We start from the raw sequence: 23,514 nt of genomic DNA on the forward strand, positions 1-23,514 counted from the left end.
AGCTTGATTGAATTTAAGGGGAATTTTGAGGTAAGCATTCACCTACTCAGTGCGGCTCAAGTTTATATTTATAATTGTCCTGAAGATTTCTGAGGTCACCTCAGGACAATGAGAGTGAAGGCAACCCACACAGACACGTGGACACCATGCAATGACCTTGGCTGAACAGAGTTTGAACCAGCAACCTTTGTGTTGTGAGGAGACGGTGCTAAATTAAACATTTTGTTTGTTTTAACCTGTCAAAGGTGACCCTAGGTAGCCACCTCTTGTGAGTTGTGTCCTACCTGGCCCAGGCTGTACCGGCAACCGTCCTGGCTCTCCTCAAGCTCCACGCGCTCCAGGAACTCCGTCAGCATCCTTGTGTCCTGCAGCTCTGAGCTCTGCTGGGTCAGGGCGCTCTGGACACGATGGTACCTGGAAAACACACACACATAGACCCACGGGAATGTTTTCATGATCAGCTACACCTTAACGCTGATCCACATCCGCTTACACAACCCCACATCCTTCAGCAGAACCACATTACACAGACCGCAGGCAGTAACTCGCCATGCCAGAGGTCTTTATGTAATCATATATCATGTGTCACATAAACATCTCCTGCACTTTGGGGCGTGAAGGTACTTTGTCCGTGCAGAGTTTATACTTGAGATGGTAAAGGAGCAATTTGAAAGGGTATTTTTCTCACAATAAATGAGCCATAAGTTGCTTGTATTTCACGTTAAATAATGACATCATCCCAAGTGTCTTACAGCTGCTCAGCGAGAGCCTCCACCTGCTCCAACGGCCCCTCAGACTGCACCTCCCTGCCCTTCATAACACCTCCGCCCTGGAAACACTCAAACTAAACCCTTTCCATCTCTTTATTTTCCTTGGTCAGCTCGGTGATCTTTACAGAGTCTGAACTCAGGTTTATGGACTTTGCCACGTCCAGTAATAAGGTCAACATCCTACGGTTTAACTGAGAGTCCATGGCAACAAGCTTGTCTTCGGAGAGGCGTCATTTTTGCAAACAGTGAACGGGTGACTTTGACACACACTGACAAGCTGTGGGTGAAGTGCATGTCAGGACGGTGGGGTAGACCTCACTAAGTGCTGCATGAATCACAGATGAGTAAACTTGGGTCCTGCAGCGGATGAGCGCATGGAGAATATGTTTGCCAGGTTGGAGAGAAAAAGCAGCTCATGAGATCTATGGATATATTTTTCTGAGGTTTATGGGGTGAAATTGTTTGTCTTCCATTAAAGCAGAGGGTTTTTAATGGATAAACTCTTCCACGTTGCATCGCAGACGTGCCAAGCCCAAACCTGTGACCTCTTGGAAACACTGACAGAATTCGTACTTTATTTCCTGACCACAGTGACGAGCAAACCCCCAAAGTCTCATCCACAACACGAGCCTTCCATGAGGAGAGACTTCAGGGGGGCTAACCAGGACTCCAACCTTCCTGCCTCCCTCAAACTCACTTTCTTTCCACCTCGTCCATGCGCGCTGGCAGCCGCTGTGTGAGCGGGTGACTGTGGCCGTGGAGACGGTCCACCTCTTGCCTCAGGGCGCCGAGCTCCAGGCTGCGCGCCGCCACCTCTTTCTCCAGCAGACAGCTCTCCCTCTCCGCCACGCTCATCGTTTCAGGGTCACCGGCGAGCGCAGATTCCTTCATGGAGAGTTCGACAGACTCCAGCCAAGCCTCCAGGCTGCCCAGGGCCTGCAGCACTTTCACAACCTGCACAGTGAGGAAGCAAAGAGGAAAGTTATGTACAACTGATGCACTCTCAGAGGTTTCCAGAGTAGAGTAAAACACCACAGGTCCTAAATGTACAGACCCCACTTGTCTAAAGCAAACTGAGACTTAATATAGTTCTAACTTAAACCACTCTTACTTCAAATAAAATATAAAAAACATTTACTAAAAGCAGGGTTTGATGCAAGAAAGGGTCTGTGAGAATGAAAACTTGTCCAGGAGGAAATGGGACCTCCCGGCCTGGTGCCGCTTCACTCTCTGCAGTGGTGGCCTCTTCCTCCTCCATACGCCGTAGTGTATTCAGGCTCATTTAATACACGTTGAATATAGTTTTCTTCCACATCTATCGGATCATTGTCTTCTATTTGAACTGGCTACGGAAATAACTGTGGAAGTGCATGTTGTAATTCTAGCACACAGCAGGGAGCTGGCAAAATTTCGCCAGGGGTACAATAGTCAAAATCTTTTGAAAACAAAATATTGAGTATATCTCGGCCCAGGCCACTCAGTGAGAACTTAAACCATACCCATTTTCATAAACTATAGATATTGTAACGGAACAAATTGTTGGAAATCAGATAAGTGTCCATTTAAATAAGGCCAAGGATGAGGAATGCTTCTACATCGAAAGCCTGACGTCGTGACATGGGCTGTTTCTTCACTTTCTTACATGTTGTTACTTCTTGTCACTGACATATGCTCCGTGCCTCTTGAGTCTCCCTCTCTTGTCTGATTGGTCTTTTAGTTCGCACAGTTTAGTTCTTTTATGCTGTGTTGATGCAAAATTAAAAAAATACACATAATTTCCCTTAAATGCAATAAAACAAAAGTTAAGAGCCTTCTCTGAAAAGTATAGAGTACAGATATTTGTATTGAAACGTAGCGATAACATGAAAAACGACTTCAGTTAGGTAATGATGGCAGGTATATCTAATGGAAGTAGACATTATACTCTGACCTGCATCTTTTGTAGTAAAAGATTCATACTTTCCAACTAAGTCGTCCATCTGGGTGGATTTACAGCTTCTTTCCATCTCCTAATTCACTCTTAATTACATGGAAGCACAATTTATTTGCCTTGCAAAAGCCCTCATTAATTGTTGGGAATATACAATATACCTCACGGTCTCCCAGTGAACCTGAAAGGCTTTTGCAGCCAATTAAGGTGGAAAAGATGAAAGTTAATGTGCTTCTAACCATGAGAGTTTGCACAGAGTCCAGGCTCTGGTCCAGCATTAAAACATCTAACAATGAGAGAGCTGATCCAGAATCATCCATCATAAAGTTCCGCTGCAGCTTCAAAAAGGTATAAGCAATGGCCTGAGTAAGATTAAAGATGATGGCTTCTAGTGAACCTTTTTATGAAGCTTACCCTAAAACCCAGCTCCTCTGAGGCCTGCAGAAACACGGCGTTCCTCTGGTGCCTCCTCCGCAGCTCTTCCCACAGGACGTCCAGCTGGCCGAGGAACTCCTCGATCCTGGCGCTGCCGGGGTGCTGAGCCCGGACCAGCCCGCGGCCCTCCTGAGGAAGAGGAGTTAAACTGATGAGAGCGTGTGATGACTTGGGCCTGGGGATTTTATGTTGCAATATACGGGGCTAATCTTCAACTTTGGGTAACTGAATCTGTCTCGGATGAAATATCAGCTTGTTACGTAATTATTACACAAACCAGACCTGTCAACGTGCCCAGTTTTTGAGAAATAAGGGGAATATTTTGATTCAAGGCATTCGTCCAAGGTCATGAGAAAATGAATGTAATATAATGCCTCTAGTTACGCTTCTTTTATGGACATTTTCTACAAAGCAGACCACGCACAATGCACAATTTTAATCACATATACCAAGGAATCAAATAGGCAAAAATACCCACATAGAACATACTCATCCACATATAGAAATTCCTGCATATTAGAAATCAGGTTTTTTAAATGTGGGTAAACTCTTGATTGTATCCATTCCCAAACAACAGCCAGATGTTATGTCAGTAGGTGTTTGTGGAGTTTATTCACCAGGGGATAAGGGGCTTTTGTGGCCTTTAGGTGTTAAAAGCAATGGTCCCAGATCTGGTGGAATAAAAAGGGCTTATCTTTCAAAGAAGCTTAAAAAAGGGATGATATTTGTCACGGCATTCAGCCACTGCTCCAGAGTGGGATCTTTGAGACCAAGATGCATTTAAAAAATTGCATAGAAGAGAATATGTTAGAGAAAAATCTGCAGGTAGCTCATCAGCTGATCCGAGCAAACATGAGATATAAAGTGCCCATAAGAATTTTGTTGAGTTGTTGTCGTCAACAGACAGATATTTAGGGCAGCATCTACTCACCCTTTTGACCACCTCTATCCTGGCTCTGTTGGTGAGGATGTCTTGTTCCAGGGTGCGCTGACACCTCCTGGCTGACTCCAGGCCCTCGAAGCTTGCTATGGAACACACCTGCGTGGCCATGGACACGTTGTCCTTCAGCCAGGACAGAGTCTGACAGGGAGACAAAGAGGGAGATGGTAAATGGACCGGAGTTATATAGCACTTTTATGGGCCACTTAAAGTTTGTTACAGTACAAGACTCATTCAGCGCTTCTAGTTGCTGCGCTCTTGGGGGTTCAACATCTCCTGCCAATGACAATGTGGACCGGAGCATCTGGGGATCAAACCACCGACCTTTTAGTTACTGGATGACCCGCCTGAGCCACAGCCGGAAAGCATTATGGTTAGAAAAAGAAGAGTTAAACGTCTAATCATCTAAATTCAGCAAAACAAACGTGCTATTTAGCTGCCACAGTGACCAGGCTATGGATGATGCTGCCCACTCGGACCTTTAAGCACATTTCAGCGTTTGTAAAAGAAAATAAAACAAGTCAATTAATGGAAATGATGAAAAAAAGCGAAAAATGAGTCTAATTTAAACTGTGACCTAATGCCTGTGGCTTTTTAGAAGAAATCGGTGTAATAACTGATGAGTAAAACTGCAGCGCTGACTTGTCAACTAATTCTTATGATTTCTGACGCAACATGATCCGTTTCCCTGTCAGCACTTGCTCTGTCCAGACAGTACAGGCAGTTTGGGAAGGGGACTTCTGGCGTAAGAATTAAAAAGCGAGTGTGCCTGGCAGAGGTCGAGTCACCTTGTCAGCAGATATGGTAAACTTCTGAAGCTGCGTGTGGAGCTGTGGGTGGCCTGGAGGGGCAGCGGCGAGTTTGGGCTCCGTCCCGGGCTTCCTGCTGCAAAGCAAACACAGACATGTGACTCCACTTATGACTTACATAAAGACCTCTGGTTATGTAAGTCGCAGAGAGAGACAGAGGGAGAAGCCAAGCTGAAATGTCACCTTTCTGCCTTCAGTCGATGTCTGACGATGACATCACTGTCTCCCACGGGCGGAGAGGTGTGGTTCACTGATGGCTGCTCCTGGCTCTGGCTGCACAGCGTTCTCCTGCCATTCTCACATTCATCGGTACTCTGTTGACAAAAGGAGCACAAGTCTAATTGATCAGCAACGTTACATGTGAGCAGTGTTTTTCTTTTTCCTGATACATAAACATCTCAGATTGTGGATTTCACAGACAATGAGGCATTGCTGCAGCTCACTGTTACAACGTGGCTGGAGGCTGGACAACATGGCCGGCTGCCCACAGCGGAGTAAAGCCTCTCCTTTAAAACCACCCAACCCAAACTCCACTTTCTTACAAAGCTCGGCTATTCCCGGTGAAATAATCCAGAGTCGGGCTGACGCTACACGCTGCCCTTTTCTATTTGACAGCATCAACGTTTGAAATAAAATACCACAGATGGCAGCGAGAGTTTGAATAAATCATAATTGCTTCATGAAAGAGCACATTAAGCCTAACAAGGCTGCCAACATGTGCTGTACCACTCGGATGACGAAAATCACCGAAAGCGCCATTGCAGTTGGAAATGTGACTCTCTTTAAACTCCCCAAGCCCCAGCTCTCATTAAATAGCAGCAGCATTAGGTCCTGATTTCCGTGGTCGTCCTCTCTGCCTCTGTTTAGAACTGTGCAGTGGAGATTTTACAAAGGTCAGAGCCACAGACCTTGTCTATGTGCAGAAACGTATTAAAGACGTCAAGCCTCCTTTACAACCTCCTGAACATGACTGTTTGCTTGGCCTGTGTTAAAACTGGTTGCAGCTGTAAAAGTGACCCATGATCAATCGAATTCAGCGTTTTATACAGATTTTATGGTCTGTGTTTCATAAAGTGAAATTTGCTTTATTTCTGTTCGCGTGTAGGGGTTTATTTAAACGTTTGAATGAGTTATTTTTGTATACGTTGCACGTCAGTTATCTCAGAGGTCTGTTGAGCAATCGACAATCTTCAAGAACCAAGTTTATAACTTTTCAAAAGATGAAGCTCTGTAATTCAGCTGGATGTAAAGCATTGTAGCAACAAAATGAGCATGTGCTTTTACTTTGTAGGCAGATTCATTACCCGTGAATTTCTGAGTCCAACATGAGCAACTAAAAAAAAATCGAATTCTCGAAAGGATCTAGGGGGGGGGGGCAGATAGATATTGGAGAGTTGCCGCACACTGCTACAGGTTATATGAGGACGTAGATGAACATTCAGGTCAGAGGCACAAAGCCCCGTCCCCACTGTCTGCTCCAAAGGGCTGTTTGACTCTTTATTCTAATGTCATTAATACTGAATATATCTCACGTCCACATCACACCTAACTCAACACTGCACTTCCCCGAGCAAACAACACACATCCCAAGTGTGAAGCCAATAAGATTGACAGTTTTTGTATGTATTCCACGGTCAGAGATGTTTGTGGAGTTGTAGGTAGATGTGAGTGTTTTAAAGATTGAACAAAGCACTTCCAATGAGAAATACATGGTTGCACTATCACAGAGTGGTATATTCTGATAATTGGCCTTTTAAACAACTGCACATCACTGTAAAAGACTGCAATGCTGCGTAAAACATTGTTTTGTAGTCCAACGGACAAATTAAATAGTGTGTGCACCTCTTTTTTTTGGGGGGGGGGGGGTCTCGTCCTTCTTAGTATTGGTTTCTCACACTAAAGTACCAAGAAATATTTAACTTTATTTGCTTTACTTACCAAGTCAGGTTGGCATGAATGTGACAGAAGTAAATAAAGTTTGGATTTAGTAAAATATTTTCTTATGCTGACATTACTCTATCTAACTGCAATGATAATTCTGACTGTCACTACAACTGCTCTGGCACAGGTAAAGTTTCTTCAACAATCAGCAAGATAAACATTCGTCTGTCAGTGATTTCATTTTACAAATCAGGATTGCTGGATTCAAACGGCAGCCAAAAAGCACAAAACATGAATCATTAATAATGATAATATAATAATATGGAGTAGACTTAATTTCATCATGTTATTATTTGACTGAGCTAAGTGAGTAAGAATGGAAAGTTTCAACTTCAACATTACACTGGGGATGGAGAAATTTGAAGCAGTCGAATATGATTTACGAACATGTCAGTTAATTTGAAGGCCAATAGGGTTATTGGCTCATTTATGTGTTAAAGCTGCAAAACACCAACATTCTAGTGTGTCTGATTTAACAGACTGATGAACATCATGAACGTCTGCTCCTCAGATATTCTGTCCAAAAACAAACCAAACTGTTGTTTATTGACTTTCAATGTCATATACAATGGTATTGTTACTTTTAGACTCAGACAATCATCTCCTATTTCAACAGACATCTCCCTGATCTGTCGATCTTTATCTGTTTTCTACTGAGCGGCTCTTCCCCTGTGCGTCTTCCATTGCACCGTGCTATGAGGTGATGTCAGCCAAGAACTATCACTTAGCACCGAGCCCATCTGGTGTGCAGCCCCTGCATCTGGTCACAATCAGCCTGAGAGACAGACGATGGCCATGTTTACGTCCAGAAACAAGAAGCGAATGCACTGCGTGTGGACACAGACGTTTGCTTGATAATCCATGTACCCACACGTACACTAAAACCTTAAAAGACATCAACAGATTTACTTCTATATATATATATACACCTATAATAAGGAAAGTGTGTCTGTAATAGTCTCAGATTCACTAACGGCCCGCAGACCTGTGCAGCTGCATCTACTATTGTTAAAACTACTGTAATCAATTCAGTATACTCGGGAGCTGCGAAGGTATGTGACAAATTACTTTTACTGTTCGACTGGTCGTTCTGACTTGGGGCCTTTTGGGCTCCAGGGTTTTGTTTGGAGCGTCTCATTAATCCTTCCATAAAGAGTAACGAGGCTTCCAAAGACAGTGCGCTCAGGTAACTCCCGGTTCAGTGTAATAAAGAACTATTAACTGCTGTAAAAAGAAAAGGGCTCAGGATTGCCATGCCAACGAGCTCGGCGCCTGTTGAGAGGAACCCCCGCTGAGCCACGAGGCTCCCTGTCACAGGTGGGGAGTAAGAACCTGAAAACATGAGCAGGGAAAGAAACCAAAACAGGAGAACAGGCAGAGGGCAAAGAGGGAAGATTCTCCCTCCTCCGACATCTGGGCACTTTCTCATTGGGCAAAAGGAGGCCAGAGGCTCACCTGGGACTTGACAAAGAACTCGGGGTCGACGAGAGAAGAGGAGCACTGCATTGTGTGATACAACCGGAGTGAGCACTAATAGCTACTGTGCACTCACTTAGGCCATTTAATGTGCTAACATTAAAGACTATGATAAACACATAATTGCTGTTTTTTACACTTCACACTTGTGTTTCTCTTCTAAATATGTATGACTGGTGTACTACAGTGTTCCATAAAGTGCTGGTTTAGGCCTCTAATATGAAGAACATGGTGTCTGAGTAATCCACATGCACGGCAAATAGACCACTCACCCTGCGTTGACCCACTAACCATCTTTTAATATTGCATTAATCCAATGACTATGTACTTTTCTTGGAGTGGCCAAGTTATTACTCTACCATGAAGTTACATTTTGGGGTCGGCAGGGAAAAGCGTATATTTGCTCTGGCCCACCGTTCAAACATGGTGTACAGTCACAGTTTGACATATTTCATGGAGACATATGGAATCGTTGTGCCAGGGTCAATAACACCTCTAAAAGTCCTTCCTGTGACTCCTGCTGGGTGACATTCAGAGCATTAGCAGACTGGGGTTCTTGTTAGGCGATAGATAGAGAAGCTTGGGAAGAAAACAGAGCCAAGATACATAGTGCTGAGTTTTACAGCCACTGGTATTCATCCTCACCCTCTTTTCATAAGGTTCCCTCACAACTACGACACCAGATGACAGTATTAAGAGCAACTAACTAGCTGGTAGGATGGAAAACCAGCTGTTGGTAGAAAAAACCACCTCTCCACAGCGCATTCGGCAGAAATACTGTTATTTAGGAAAAACATGCTTAAAATGTTAAATCAGGCATTTTCCAAACCAAAGCACAAAGTGCGTCACTTTCTGCACATGTCGTAGTTCTGGAGGAAGCTGACCTCATCTCTCGCCCGCATCGATGGCGTCAAGAGCCACAGAGTGGTTTCCCCCAGCAGCTGAACCCAAAAAACAAAAACGAAGCTACTCACCACACAGCCTTTCAGACGATTCTGCTCCTCCTTCACCTCCTTTCCCATGATCCTTTGTGCCTCCGTTCCCACATTGCCCTGGGGTTCACTCGCCAGTGTCAGGGGGTCACCGTCTTCCCTGGTGAAAGTGGAACCAGTGGGAGAGAGCGCGGTCCTGTCACTCCTGCAGGACGAGCAGAGCAGGGGTTTTATAGCACCGCTGACAGCAGCATGATAAATTCCAATTATGGCCCTGAGGTTTTCTTCCAGTGTTTGTCTTATTTGGTTGAAATAGCTGATAAGACAGATGAGGTGATGTAATAGTTGGATCTAAAGATAGCCCGCTGACATGAGAAGCTGCAGCCTGAGAAATGTTTGGAGAGAAGGAATGTTGGTGATGGATGTCAGGGTATTATTATGAAAACTGAAAATGCTGCAAGTCTGCAGAAGGCCCTCTCTGGACATTCTATAAATGCATATTTTTTGATGTGACAAGTGGTTCTCTGATGTGTAGGGGTGTATGTTCCCTAATCCAGAGATATATATTGTATATATTTAGCTTTTCCCTACAAAACCACAGTGACTCTATGCAAAGTATTATAATGAATGGAATGATGATTGCAAATAAAGGCCATTTTAAAGCTCAGACACAGTGTAATAGAGAATTAAAACAAAAAATGTAAATAAATATACTTTTATGAACATGAAAAATGCTCAGTCTCTTATGCCCAGTTTGAGTGGAGGGATGATCAATGTTATCCACTGGCCAACTCAATGATTTGTACAAAAATAACACTTGGCCGGACCCATAAAAACATTATGCATGAATAAAAGTCTCCAGAAGATGGACCCTAATGATTTTGATAAAACATTAAGCGTATGCGGAAGTGCTTAGAAGTGCAATACCATGGAGAGCTGGCAGGGGCTGGCTCCAAAAAAACTCTGGCTCCATAGAGTGCCATTAAAAAAACGTCAACTTTTCTCATCAAATACTAAAACTTTAACCTTTGTATCAATGTTTTGGGGCCATCTGAGATAAATGTCATTATTAATCAGATCTCAGGGCTGAAAAAGGTCAGTATGTGTCAGTAAATCAGTATTGACCCCAATGCACAAACTTTAGTTCCAGCAGCATCTAAATGTGGCTGCACTGGTTAAGTAAATATTGCTTCTGATAGTATAATGCAAACATCATCATTTTCACTGTAGCCTATAGGTAACAATAAATCTGTTTCATAAATGCTGCAAAGACTTTATAATTATCTTGTAAATATGTTTCATCATAGATTTAGCTAATCGTTCAAAGAGAATGCAGGATTTCAGTTAGACAAGAACAAAACACGTTGCCAACTTAACTCCATCAGCCAAGACATCATTCACCATGTGCAATAATCAAACATATGTCAAATTTCAAAGCAGTGCAGAAAACTGAAAACTATAAACCAAAAAGAGTGTGGTGAGGGATGACGTGTGTGGCAGGCGGTCTCCAGACGACCCAGACAGAGCGCTCCTTCACTTTGCTTATAATTATTCAAGGATTCAATCCCAAATCAAACACGCCTAATCAAGAGAGAGAGGGAACACTCATTTTCTGCTGGAAAAACTTCTCCCATGTTCTGCCAGTGTAGACTTTTTATGTCTGGTACCAGAAGAGTAATAACAGCAACATACGGTTCCAGCTCGGTGGAAATCTGTAGAGAACCAATTACTGAGAGAAATGGCTCAAGTATTCACAGGGCCACCAAAGTTGTGGTATCCTTGGCCTGCTCTCTTACCTGAAAAGTTTATGAAGAAGTGCCCAGCAGTCCTTCACCTCACTCTGCTTCTGCGTGACGCCGGCGGCCAGGGCCGGATGCAGATTGGACAGCTGGGACACGCTCACGTCCAGCATCTACCACACACAGGCCTGTCGGTTAGTTAGAGAAGGCTTCTGCTACACGCAGCACTCGGGATCTGACCAAGTGCTGCTGCTTCAGGTGAAAAGATGTTTCCTACCATGATCTGACTGGCAATGTCACGGATCTCTCTGTCGCCAAGGCCGTCCCGCTCCTTGGATGTGGATAGGCTTTTCCTCTGGAAAAAAAAGGATATGCAACAGAATGTGTGAAAGACACGATAAAATAAATTTACTTAAACAAGAGACCATGTAAAAATAAAACAGAAAATAAAAAATAAATAACGTAAAAGTAGAGAGAATATGTAAATAATACACATCTTTCACTACAGACAGAAATGTTATTGGAAGGGAAATGTAGTTGAGTGAAGTGCAGTGGCACAGGATGTGTGTATATTGTATTAGTGTATAATGGATAAGGAAATATTGAAATGGAGATATATATGTTATAAGTATATAGGTTCATATCGTATACAATATGAATATGAGTAAAAACATTGTATGTGTCATACATGAGTGCTAAATAACAGTATATTTTATATAACAAATGTATGTACATTCACAGAAATATATGATATGATATGAATATAGAAATGGTATGTAATTTTATATACATGAGACACGTACATGTTATACAGGGTATAATATAACTGGTGTAGGTTATACAGAAATTCCCATAATATGCAATGAGGACAATTTGTAATGGTAAAGTGATGGTGGGTAGTTGCAATACAATTTTTTTTTGCAACATTTGTATTTACATGATCTCAGCTCAGTAAAAAGAAAAAGACAAGTTGACAGTTTTACCATGTTGTTGATGGCTAACAGTGTGTTATCAGCCTGCTGGTAGAAGGAGGACACCTCCAGAGCCAGCTGAAGATTTGCATGGTAGTGTTTCAGATGAGACTGGACCTTCAGCCACCTACACAGAGAGCAGATGACCAAACAAGTAAGAGCGATCCTCAAATAATCTTCACATTGAAGATGCATCATGCTGCCCAGCAGTTAGACGTGAGGGGGACAACGTGTACATTTTATTGATGTGTTTCCTCCTGGTGGAGATGTTCTTGCCATCTGTCTTCCCCTGTTTCTCCAGCTTTAGAGCCAAGTGGTTGATCTCCTCGTGGAGGTTTCTGTAGAGCTGCTCTTCCTGCAGGGAAACAGAGGAACACAGTCCAACTATGACCTCAGCTGTCTTTACCATATACACCCTGAAAGACAAATTACTCTAACGCCGAAGATAAATTACTTGGAAACCTCTGGGGAAAAATATATAATATAAAGCAGTCACACACGGGAATGTATATGGATTTATCTCAAGAATGTGGTTTTGCAGGTACACCGTGTTTCTGAAAATTATTAATAGTTCTCTTGCTCGTACCTGTTTTAGATCTAAAATTCTCCTGGTCAGCTGCATTTTGTCAACATTTTCCCCCAGGACGTTCACCAGAGACGGCTCCTCTTCCTGCTGACACATATGAAACTCTGTGTTTACATCCCCCATTTATTAAGCACGCCACCATTATTCCCTCTCAGAGGAAGCAGGGTTGTGAGCCCTGCAAGCAAGGAGGACGCTGAGCAGAAGTGGCCATCAGCAGTACGGAGAAAACTTTGAACTTGATACTAATGCACAGAGGAAAGAATGACAGGAACTAAATGGTGAATAGCAACATCCACCATAACATTCCCACTGGTCCATTATCAATCATCAGTTCCCCCTGTGCCAGGGTTAGAGCAGGGATATAAACACGGGCCTGAAGACGACTGGGGTTTTGATAATAACAGGCAGATGTTCTACACTGGTGAATATACACAAACAGGAGATGTCGTCAGGATACGTCAGGAGATCATTTCCTGGATTAGCAAGTACTGGTTTGTTTTTTTGCCAGTTGTGAGAGCTGTCTTTCCACTCAGGAGAGAAACATCTGTGAACGTGCCTAAAAATAACTTGCTTCACATCTCATCCAATTTCACATTAGGGTTAAATTTGGCAATAAAATAAAATATCAAATTGCACAATTTCTTGAAAAGCAATCAATAATATCAAAAAAAGGCAAAAAGTTGGCTCGGAAAAACAAATAGCCTTCCTGATGTGACTCAATCTACTCTACTACATATAGCATTACAACAGAAAAAGAGAGGAATTGTTTTCTCTACCTTCTCTTTAATCCATGCCTCCAGCTTGTCCACTTTCTTGTTGAACTCCTGCAGGTTCTTGGCCCCTCCGAGGGCCCTCGTCTGACTTGCAGCTGTCAGTTTCAGGCTCTGCCACTGGTCCCTGAGCTGGCCCAGCTGCTTCTTCACCAGGTCGGACGTGGGGTTCAGCTTGCAGATCAGCTGCTCGCCCATCTGTTGAAACACGAGGTCACAGTTCAGATACGGTGAAGCAGCCAGACTAACATGCGACAGCGGCTGAGGACATCTGACACCTCAGGTTTGTCAGAGACATTGTTTCACAGGTTGAAAAACTGCCATTCAAACTCTCCCTGTTCCGTTTCTGCGTCCTCGGCTGTCAGACGAGGTTAATTATTGGCACTGTTACATTTCTAAACATTTTGCCCGGAGGGAGACTTTATAAACCGGCCTGACAGAGCCGTCTGGAACACAGAGGGTCTGCTTTTCTCTCTCCACTCGACTGGAAATGCCTACGAGCCCATTATGTTGTGTGTTATGTGAGCCGACAGAGTCTTTCAGCACCAGAGACAGTGATTAATGGTCCCATTCAGGTCCAGCTAAAAAGTTAAAATAATTATTTACTTTTGGACGTGTTGCCCCGGCGGGCCTGCTCTGGTGACATGGTAGCATTTCAGTTTGTGTGCGGCCTCGCGTTCAGTCGTCTTGTTACCTGGTTGAGTTGAATGAGCGTGTTCTCAAAGTCTTTGAGGTCCCTCTGGAGCGTCTGCGAGGCCTCCTCCCAGTCCTGCAGGGGGCAGCGCTGAATGTTGCAGCCCTCCTTCAGTTCCTGCAGTTTGCTTCTGATCCATGCCTCAGCCTGCATCACAGACCCAGACAGCGAGACATGTTTTACACTGTGCACAGCAAGTTTACAGACATGATCTAGCTGCTCAATGATATTTCTGTTAAAACGACATCTTGGAATGCGTCAATTTCATCAGATGTAATTTAACAACGTTGAGGTTTTATGAGGTAGCAACAACAACCTCAGGATGTGCAGTGATACAAAGTGCAAAGTGATAATAGCGGATTGGAGCGGACTCAAGTGGATTTTGCACATTTTATTTTGCATTAAAAGTGAAATAATGCAATGAAGTTTTATAGATAAACTCCATAATGCAATACGAGCAATGGTGGATAATATTAGGTAAGGGAAACTTTATATAAAGTAAAAAAAAGCTCAATACAACAAATTGTAATATACACTATATAAATTAAAGGATGCAGATGTAAGACCAAAGGGCATACTGTATAAATATATGTATTTCTAAGTTATTGCTAAGTGTTATATAGTGTTTTTTAATGAAATTTTAATGTAGAACTTTCCAATGCAAAAGTCAACAGTTCACTCAACACTGTGTGTTCACTGTGGTAAACACAGTCTTATTTCTGCGGATCAGGAGAGCAAACAGGCCACATTTTCCTCCTGACTGAGAGTAATATGCAGCCTCCGACACATTAAGAACAGCCCTTGTTCCCCAATGTTACATTATGCAGAGCAGAAGTTTATCTTGGCAAACGCATGGACTCGCCTTGCATAAGGCTTTGTCATGCAGGGGCTACGTTCTCTGGCAGCATTTGTATGGAGTTAGAAATGTAAGAGAGGCCAAATTCAGAGATGTTTGGAAAGTACATGCTTGTTTTCTGCAGTGGGCCCAGTGTGAGAGGCCGCGACTCGCCCATGTCTCATAATCGAATGGACTCATCCAGTCAGGTTCTTCCACTTCTCAGACTGATCCCCAATGAGTCATATTGGTTTTCACAGTTGTTTCTAGGTGCTCTGCGCAATGTCGAATAACAACTGAGCACTCGTATACGTTATTTAAACATTACATCCAACCATTATTTCCTTGGGAATTTAATGTGAGTGATATTTCATAATAGGCTGTACAGCTACCTGTCATTAGAATCAATAAAACATCAGGACCGCACACGACACGGCCTCTTAACACGTCTTCGTACGAGATTATAATGTGATGTCAATCCTCCTCGGAGAGGTCGGTCATTAACTTTACAAGGCCCCCGGGGCAGCGGAGGTATTTCTGGATTGAACAGAAGGAAAAGAACTTGACAAAACAGGCCTGCCCCTATCTCCTCACACTGGGTCCCATGGCATTATAATGACCTCATACAGGAAGTCTATGATTCCCTTGTTTCTTCCTGTCCGCTCACCACAACAATGGCCTGTTTATCGAAATGGTCTGTTGGGGTCTTTGTCTGTGGCCACGAGTGTAGACAGAGTTTACAGGACCGTGGAGTTTAGGCTGTTGTTAGATTAACGAGGGTTATTTTTTGGTGGAAAATCTTTGGCCACACAGGAAAACACGACCACATCAGTCAACACAGAATAAACTCTAGTGTTTAGCGAATGTAGAAGATATTCCTTTTTTTCAGTTTCTCATTTTTAAATGACATTTTGTTTGCATTTTAAGTGAAAACAAATACATTTTACACTTTAAATTTGTTTTAACCAACAATACACATTTTTACTCTCCTGGCCATGCACTGTTTCTCTGTGAATACTGTGGGAGTGGACGTTTCACTACTCTCTCTGTCACGGAAACAGGATAGTGAAAGGCGAGATGTTTCGCAGCGCTGCCTCGGACACATGGCCCTCACTGCTTCTCCATGTGGTGACCTGTTTTGCTTTCGGTTAAAAAAACTATAGAGGTTTTGAAAAGTCTCTCCCTGGAAAGCCCTGCATCCACTTCCACAGCAATGCTGTTATATTGTAATAGCAAATTTTAGGGCTGTGTCAAACTCAAGGCTCTATAAGGGCAGAGGGTGCTGTAATGATGCAACAGATGGCTAAGCCCCTTGAGGCAAATATGTGACCTGTGATTTTTGGCTAAATAATTACAGTCTGACTTGACTGCTCTTTAAAACAATTTCAAAATAGATTTCAAATACAAAAGGCCTCAAAGACCAAGAGGAACAGAGGCTCTGAGCTCAGAGCAAAGGGGGGCTGCTATAAGCTTGTTAAAATTAACAACGTGCTAGAGAGCTGTTCTCAACACATGCACACATCTTATGTTTCCCTCAGCTGACACATACTAAATTAATCTCCTGAGTGGCCTATCACCGGGACAGTTGCTCGACAGAAGGGCTGAAGAAAAAGCCAACTGTCGGACAAAATGTCCCTCTGCCGAACCCTCTGAAAAATGTCCTCGTACGCCGGGGGGTGGACGCAGCGATGAGATAACACAAGCAGTTGTGCGGCTTGGCTGAGTCTCTCTGGGCCATAGGCGTGAAGAGATGGAGCCAAACAATGACCTCATCCCTAAATAATTGCTTCACTTGTGGCGGTTTCCTCCCTCCCTCCCCCCCTCCCTCCCTCTCTCTTCTCCCCTCAGACGAACACAGCTCACACAGTTCTCGGGACAAAATAGGAACCGGTGCATATTTTGTTCTCCTCGGACGACAGGGCAGCTTCCAATCTGATTCCATCTCAGCAGCGTAACCCGTTGCCTTTGAGATAAACCCACTCCGGCTTCTTTTCATTAGAGGAAATGAGAAACGCTGATAAGCTTAATTTTAAAAAGAGGGAGGGGGTGGGGGAGTGCAGCAGCAGCTTCCCATGAACAGGGATTTTTGATTTGTTTAGCATGAGGACACATGTTGGTTTAGTGTGTCACGTTCTACCTGCAGCACTTCCTTGTTGAAGAGCGAGTTGCGCTGGGTGAAGCAGTCGCTGTGGGACGCAGCCGCTGCCGAGGCTTCACTCTGAGTGTGTGGGTGACTCTCTGTCCGCTGGGGCTCTTTCTTCTGTGACTCAGGGACTGAGATCTGTGTGAACACAACACAGGTGACAAAGTGTTGACAACATGAGGGAAATGTTACAATTGTTGATCAGATTAAACCAAATAATGCTTGATTGCACTGTAAATAACACAGTATCGCATTCATTCGTGTAGGTTCCACTTTCTTTCAACCCCGGAGACATCAGCAACATGTGTCAGACGGGCCCCAAGGTTCCTCTTAACACAAACCTGTCAGCACATGAGATGAAGTGAACTCGACTGGCACGTCACTAATGGACATTCCTGCTGTTCTCCAATCAGGAAACATCTGGGCACATGAAGGAAGCAGGAGCGGACCGACCCTCTGATTTTTTTTTTTTTGTTTTACTGTCATCGTTATCACCTTTAAAGGACTCTGGTTATGTTCACTCTTCCACCCCTGAATCAGTAAAGGCACCTCCACCTGTCATTTTTGTCATACGGATGAATAATATATGAGTGGAGGGCAGGAAAGGTGTTGTTGTGGTTAGAGAGCTGACGTTCTTTTTGTCCAAAAAAGGGGGAATTTGAGGCCCCTGCCGTGTCACTGTGTTATTGTTACCACCATGAGGACGAGACTTCACCGAGTTTTTTCTTTTGTTAACATCTTCCCTGACCTCATGTTTTCCAGTGAGCCCTGCCTCGGCGGGATCTACTGCTGTAACACGGCACTTCATCCACGACACACACAGACACACACACACACACACACACACTGATGACTTCAACAAGTAGCAGGCCAAATCCAATCCTGACTTTTCAACAATATCCTACACATACACTTGAACTACTTTTCCTCTATTTTTGAAAGGTTCAGAGATGCACTGCTCCCCCGTCTGGTGTTCCACCTCTTTTCTCCAAATGGATAATATAATAAAGTGAGTCTGGCAAATAAACCACATGACTTCACTTCCTAAAGTCCGAGATACTCATCAGCTCCACTGTCGGCTGTTCAGACCAGACTCCGTCGTCTCACACGCAACAAAACAACTGTTTTTCTGCAGACTGGATACAGTTAGAAGAAGCAACATCTTTTTCCGTAACACAACACACTCAATTCCAGAAAATGGTCTTAGAATGAATTTGATAGGACTTTACATTGTTCAATTAAAGGTCGACTTGCTGAAACAACCAAACAGCCTGCTCTAGGCTTTTTTTTTTTATACAACCGATGGCATTTTTACCTGTTGCTCATATTTCTCTCCGTTCAGTCTCACCCCGGTTTCTCCGTGTGTGGGCTGATATTCATCACTCCCATCTTTTCTGAGTAAGACCTTCAACAAAGACACAAATAAAATAAATTGAAAGATCAAATTTTCTGCTACAAAATAAGCTGTGAATAAGCAGAAGCAGATAGACACGACAGCTACAAAACTGTCTATTTTCCATTTTCCAGAGTTTGTGACCAAATCAAAATGTCTTTATTCAGTGAATACTTTCAAATTGATTCCAATAAACCAATGCAAAAATGCAACATTCAAACGTATCACCATTGTGTTTTATTTATTTATTTATTATCTCTTTTATTGTGAGATTATTAAGTGTGTACTGTACCTTGAACTGAGAATGAGGCTTATTCTCACAGCTCACTCCCACAATCATGGGCAGCTGTGGATCTGAGGTGCTGGTGACGTTGTTGTTGTTGTTATTGTTGTTCTCGGATGTGGACCCTGTGACAGAAAGCTGCTGTGCTGGCCCCGTGCTCTCTGACCTCTCTTTCCCAGAGATGGTGATCTTCTTGATGGATCTGGAGACGGCGGTGGAGGATGAGGAGGCGACGTTCTGGTTCAGGTGGTCCTCCGCTGCCATGTGCTCCTCCTGGTCGCGTTTCACGGGGGTTACTTGCTTGACGACGGGCGAGACGAGGCAGGGGTCCCGCGCACAGACCTGGGATCGGCCCAGGTACAGAGAGTTCAGGTTGTGCTGCAGCGCGCAGTTATCCAGACTCGTGCTCTGCAGATAGCTCTGCGTAAAATCCTGGCATTTTGGCACAGCGGGGACCGACAGTCTCGTCCCTATGGTGAAGGGCTGCACCTTCCTCACGATGCTCTCAGACATGACCAGTGTCTTGGTGAGAAAGCAAATAAAATAAAAAGTCCAATTTAAAAATTAAAAAAAGAGAGTCTGTCACATCCCTTTGCGCACTCTCCTCCACTCAACAGTTGTCCAGTCTGTGTTCAGCAGGCAGACGAGTGGAGGGCTGAACAGAAAGTGGGAGGGAGAGCTCACTTCTCCACCTTCTTGGCCATGCCGAGGACACACAGCACGCAGCCCAGGACGGCTTCCTTGGACTCCTGGGATCGGATGCGGTCCCAGACGTAGCGCAGCGCTGTGCCAAGGTGTGCAGCGCCTGCGGAGAGGCCTCTCCTGAGGTACTGTGCCAATGAGCCTGCCAGTTTGCTACTGAGGAGCCTGATAACCAGGGACCTTAGCAGGATGAAAACTGGCATGCTGCTTGGCTGGGAAAAAAACAGAAAGCTCAAAAAAAGGAGGAGGGTTGTTCGGAGAGGGGATGAAGTCACCACCTCTGCACTCCACGCTCTCTCTCTCTCTCTCTCCCTCTCTCTCTCTCTCTGGCTTTCTCCTCTCTGTCAGGAGTGACAGAGCAGAGACAGGGGGGCTGTGAGGCCTGGCTGTCAAAACTTCCTCTCTTAACCTCTGAACAGAAAACCTGCTCAGATAAGAAGCGAGGAGGAATGGAGACCTCTTCAATCACAGCTTATCCTCTATGAGGTAATATATCCTCAGCTGAAACACACACACACACGCGGCCTTACCTCCACCTCGTGGAAGTGCAAGGGAAACGATTCAGCCCTGAGGTGGCGTGCAAAAAAAACGATTTCAGAAGCAGAAAAGTCTTGTGAGGAGAATAATCTTCGGGAGCTCATGTGAGCGCTGCCTGTCCTGGAGTGAGAGTGAGAGTGCCTTCCTCAGCTATGAGCCTCCTCTCTCCCTCATCAGTGCGGAGCAGTTGTCACACAGGTTACAGCTGACTGGAGCAGAACATCCCTGCTGCTCTGCTCCTTAAACCACCGAGAGCTGCTGCCATGACATGTGTCTGTGCAGGGGGGGGCGGGGTGGGGGGCAAATAAGAGTCAAGCAGATGATGACCTCCATTGCTCCTTGGTGGCCGAGGTTCAGCAGAGCACATGTCGGGGCTGACGGATTGGAATGGCAGGGCTGGTGTGCGTGAGGGGAGTGGGGCCTCACAGCAGTGGAATCATTTGCAGGGAGCACAAAAGAGAATCTGCTTACACTGAAAAATGTTTTTTCCCAAAAAAAGCAGCTTGCACCCTTCACCTCTGACGTGACCCCTGCACCTGGTCCAACAGCTCAGCCACTTACTGCTCTGAAATATGTGTTTGCAACGATATCACCCTACACAGTGAGAAAACATAACATTTATATATAGAAACATTTAACTAAGTAGCTCTTGTGACTCCATCGTGGCTGCCCTGGCTTCAGAGCCAGCGGTGGGACAGCTCAGCAGGACTCCATATGGCTGAGGTATAGCCCCGGAGTCGACACGGTTAATGATGCTTTTAAAAGAGCTCCGGTTTCATGGTGAAGTCATCTGAGGAAGAGTTTTAATGTGTTGCAGCTTGAAATCAGAGATAAATTCTGCCCAGGCTGGGCGGCGTTCACGGAAGGCCAGATGGGTGGAGTTCCAGGGGTTTGGCCAACTTTGAAATGCCATTTCCTCGTTTGTATTGCTGGGCGACTGGCTCTAGAAGTGTGGGGTTTATGTGCCCCGTGAGTACTCTGTGTGGCTATGACACCAATGTTGGTTGTGTTCAAGTGGAAAACTTGGAAATGAGGGAGGTTATTTTTAGTTAAAGATCATTTTAGTGTTGGGAAAGAAATATATTTAAACAATCCTTTTACAAGTCAAGTCAAAGCAGGAACTAATCAAAGCAAATTTCCCTCAGTAAAATAATTTCTCTAACTCCTAACTATAACATTTACACTGGAGCAATATACAAAACTTGCAAAAACATAAACTGGCTACACATCTGGACTTTTTGCAACCATGATGAATTGAATTATTTAATCTACTGTAAAAAGAACACTGTCAAGGAGAAATATTGTTATATTTTTTAGTATAAACATTTATTAGATTCACATTCATACATAATCGATCAATCGTGCGATCTGGGGATGGAGCCTGGATGTTGATACATAGTCACTCGACCAATCAGGAGTCAGCCTAAGCTGTCAATCATGATATTTCACTCTTTATTTGCATCAAAACAATTATTAAACCAAACTTACTGGAAAAATGTGAGAAATAATTATTTAACATGTATATCTCCCTTCAATGAACATGGAGGAGGTAGGATTTTTGATCTGTACTGTACACAACCACTAGGTGGGAATCGAGACGCACTGGCGTCACTATTGGGCAGCGCTCATCACATGTCGTCCATCTTTAAATACAGTCTATGCTTTATCCCCTAGGTTAAAAAACTCCTGGTGTAAAACCTTTCCCACAGGAAGATCTGTTTGTGTATGCTCTGTTTTAGTGAGTAAACATTTATAAAGGCCGGAGTTGTTTGCTTACAGAGTCACTGTCGGGTTAGATTTGAACCAGGCGGCCCACCTCTGCCAACCGAGTCCGATTAGGCTACTGTAACACCTTCCTTATGTTGTTTACCCTGGAAGCCCTCTCCTCTCTCCTCACAGCTCTCATTCACGTCGTGGGTGTAATGTTTTAGCTGCGCTTCCCACAGCCTTTACAAATGATTTAAACCTCAGCCTTCATCTCAATGCTTCTTTATGTGGGCCATCGCTCTTTATTGGCATCTTTGTGGATGGATGTTGAGGGCACAAGTTCTAGCCTCATGGCTGATATTCCCAGCCTTCCAAGATGATGATAAGAACCTGATGCTCTCTCACCACAGGCTCCGGTTGGTGATCACCCTTGTTAGACATCTTCTTTTTTTTTTAATTAGCGTCGGTAAATGCGACTTGGAAGACTTGTGTAAGGGGTGATGTCACGGAGGCTGCCCGCATGAAAGGAGAGGGAGCGCCTCGTCGGAGGAGAGAGTACAAGGAGCTCGAGGGGGTCTGTACTTTTCCACTTGGTGCATATGTCATCACAAAGGCATGATCAGCACTGCTGGTCAAGTTTCAGTGCAGATAAGATGAAGTTTGTGCTCTCTATCGTGATCACAAAAGAAAAGGTTTAGGGTTTTAAAAATGGTTGATATATGAGAGGGAGCAGGGAAACCAAAACACTGACTTCATATGTGTCACGTCAGGTGAGCTTGACCTGAGGCTTTGAGGTCTCATCCCAACAACGGGCACAGAAAGTATTCTTGATCAACTGAACTCAACAAACACTTTCATTTTAACACATTAGGCTTGTGACTCATTAGAATCAAGCCTTTGTTCATTAGTTTTATGGTTATTTTCAAAGCTGCATGGGCTAATGTGGCCAGGCCCGGATCAACATTAAAATGTCATCATTTGCTTTTGGAGCCAAAAACACTATTTTTAAGTTTTTACAAGCAAGACAGACAAAGCAAAAGCAGACCATCTCCAAACATAAAGTCTCTGGCAAAGTCTGAAAGCAACACAAGTGTATTTGACTTCTGATCTACTTTGTACTTTAAACAGAAAGAACAAAAGACTATAGAGAACGTCTTTTTCTCTGTTAAAGCTGTGGATGACGAAGCAACATATAATCTCAAAGGCAGCGAGGCACGGTACATGTTAAATTGTGAAGTCATAAATTTGTACTCGTGCTTATCTGTTAATCTATGGAGCTTTAAATTCCTTTGTTCTGAGCTCACACATCTGAACCCACATCTTGACAGTGACCTAGCCTCTCTCAGATGGGTCGCCTGTGGGCTTTTGTACTTCAGCATTAATACGCAGCTATAACAATGAAACCATTTGTGCTTGAACAGAACAACATGACAGCTGCAGCTCATGAACAAATGGAAAATATAAACATATTACTAAAAAGGCCACATTAATTCTTCCCGGTCCAATCTTAAACTTCTTCTGACATGAGCAGGGAATGGGTCACACAACAGTTTATATTATAACTTCAATCAAAAAAAGAATAATTAAAAGCTGTCTGCTGAAAATGAAGAGGCTTTATATATTGATTTAATAACACAACTGTCACACCCAGTTTTGACGCTCACCTTAAGCTATAATCAACCCAACGAGCCTGCATACTTATCAGCTGACGTTCAAACACACACACACACACACACACACACACACACACACACACACACACACACACACGCACACAGACACACACACACACAAACACACACACACAGACACCTCTGTTGGAGACCTGTTTTGCACATTTCTCCAGAACATGTCACCTCTTATCAAAGCCTTGAAGAGCCCAAGTAAATTGTGAGTTTGGATGATATCACATGCAATCAAC

The 23,514-nt window shown here is 43.9% G+C and overlaps 1 protein-coding gene across 4 annotated transcripts in view; it reads right to left on the reverse strand.

Annotated features, from left to right (window-relative positions):
* Positions 1-19,289, reverse strand: part of LOC133966390 (uncharacterized) — a 31,419-nt gene extending 12,130 nt beyond the window's left edge. For 3 of the 4 annotated variants that reach the window (XM_062401305.1, XM_062401304.1, XM_062401302.1), the window contains exons 1-17: positions 18,657-19,289; positions 18,287-18,376; positions 16,966-17,109; positions 13,994-14,140; positions 13,306-13,497; positions 12,530-12,616; positions 12,180-12,298; positions 11,956-12,070; positions 11,250-11,327; positions 11,030-11,145; positions 9,276-9,438; positions 5,068-5,198; positions 4,864-4,960; positions 4,067-4,216; positions 3,115-3,264; positions 1,468-1,724; positions 285-414 (exon numbers count right to left, since the gene is read on the reverse strand). In XM_062401305.1, the coding sequence (XP_062257289.1) occupies positions 285-414; positions 1,468-1,724; positions 3,115-3,264; positions 4,067-4,216; positions 4,864-4,960; positions 5,068-5,198; positions 9,276-9,438; positions 11,030-11,145; positions 11,250-11,327; positions 11,956-12,070; positions 12,180-12,298; positions 12,530-12,616; positions 13,306-13,497; positions 13,994-14,140; positions 16,966-17,109; positions 18,287-18,376; positions 18,657-19,160 (2,670 nt within the window). In that variant the 5' untranslated portion in view covers positions 19,161-19,289. The remainder of the gene's footprint in view (positions 1-284; positions 415-1,467; positions 1,725-3,114; positions 3,265-4,066; positions 4,217-4,863; positions 4,961-5,067; positions 5,199-9,275; positions 9,439-11,029; positions 11,146-11,249; positions 11,328-11,955; positions 12,071-12,179; positions 12,299-12,529; positions 12,617-13,305; positions 13,498-13,993; positions 14,141-16,965; positions 17,110-18,286; positions 18,377-18,656) is intronic. The other variant, XM_062401303.1, reaches the window with a different exon arrangement.
* Positions 19,290-23,514: the final 4,225 nt, after the last annotated feature.

Source organism: Platichthys flesus, chromosome 12, assembly GCF_949316205.1.
Source record: "Platichthys flesus chromosome 12, fPlaFle2.1, whole genome shotgun sequence".
In the NCBI taxonomy this organism is placed as follows: Eukaryota; Metazoa; Chordata; class Actinopteri; order Pleuronectiformes; family Pleuronectidae; genus Platichthys; species Platichthys flesus.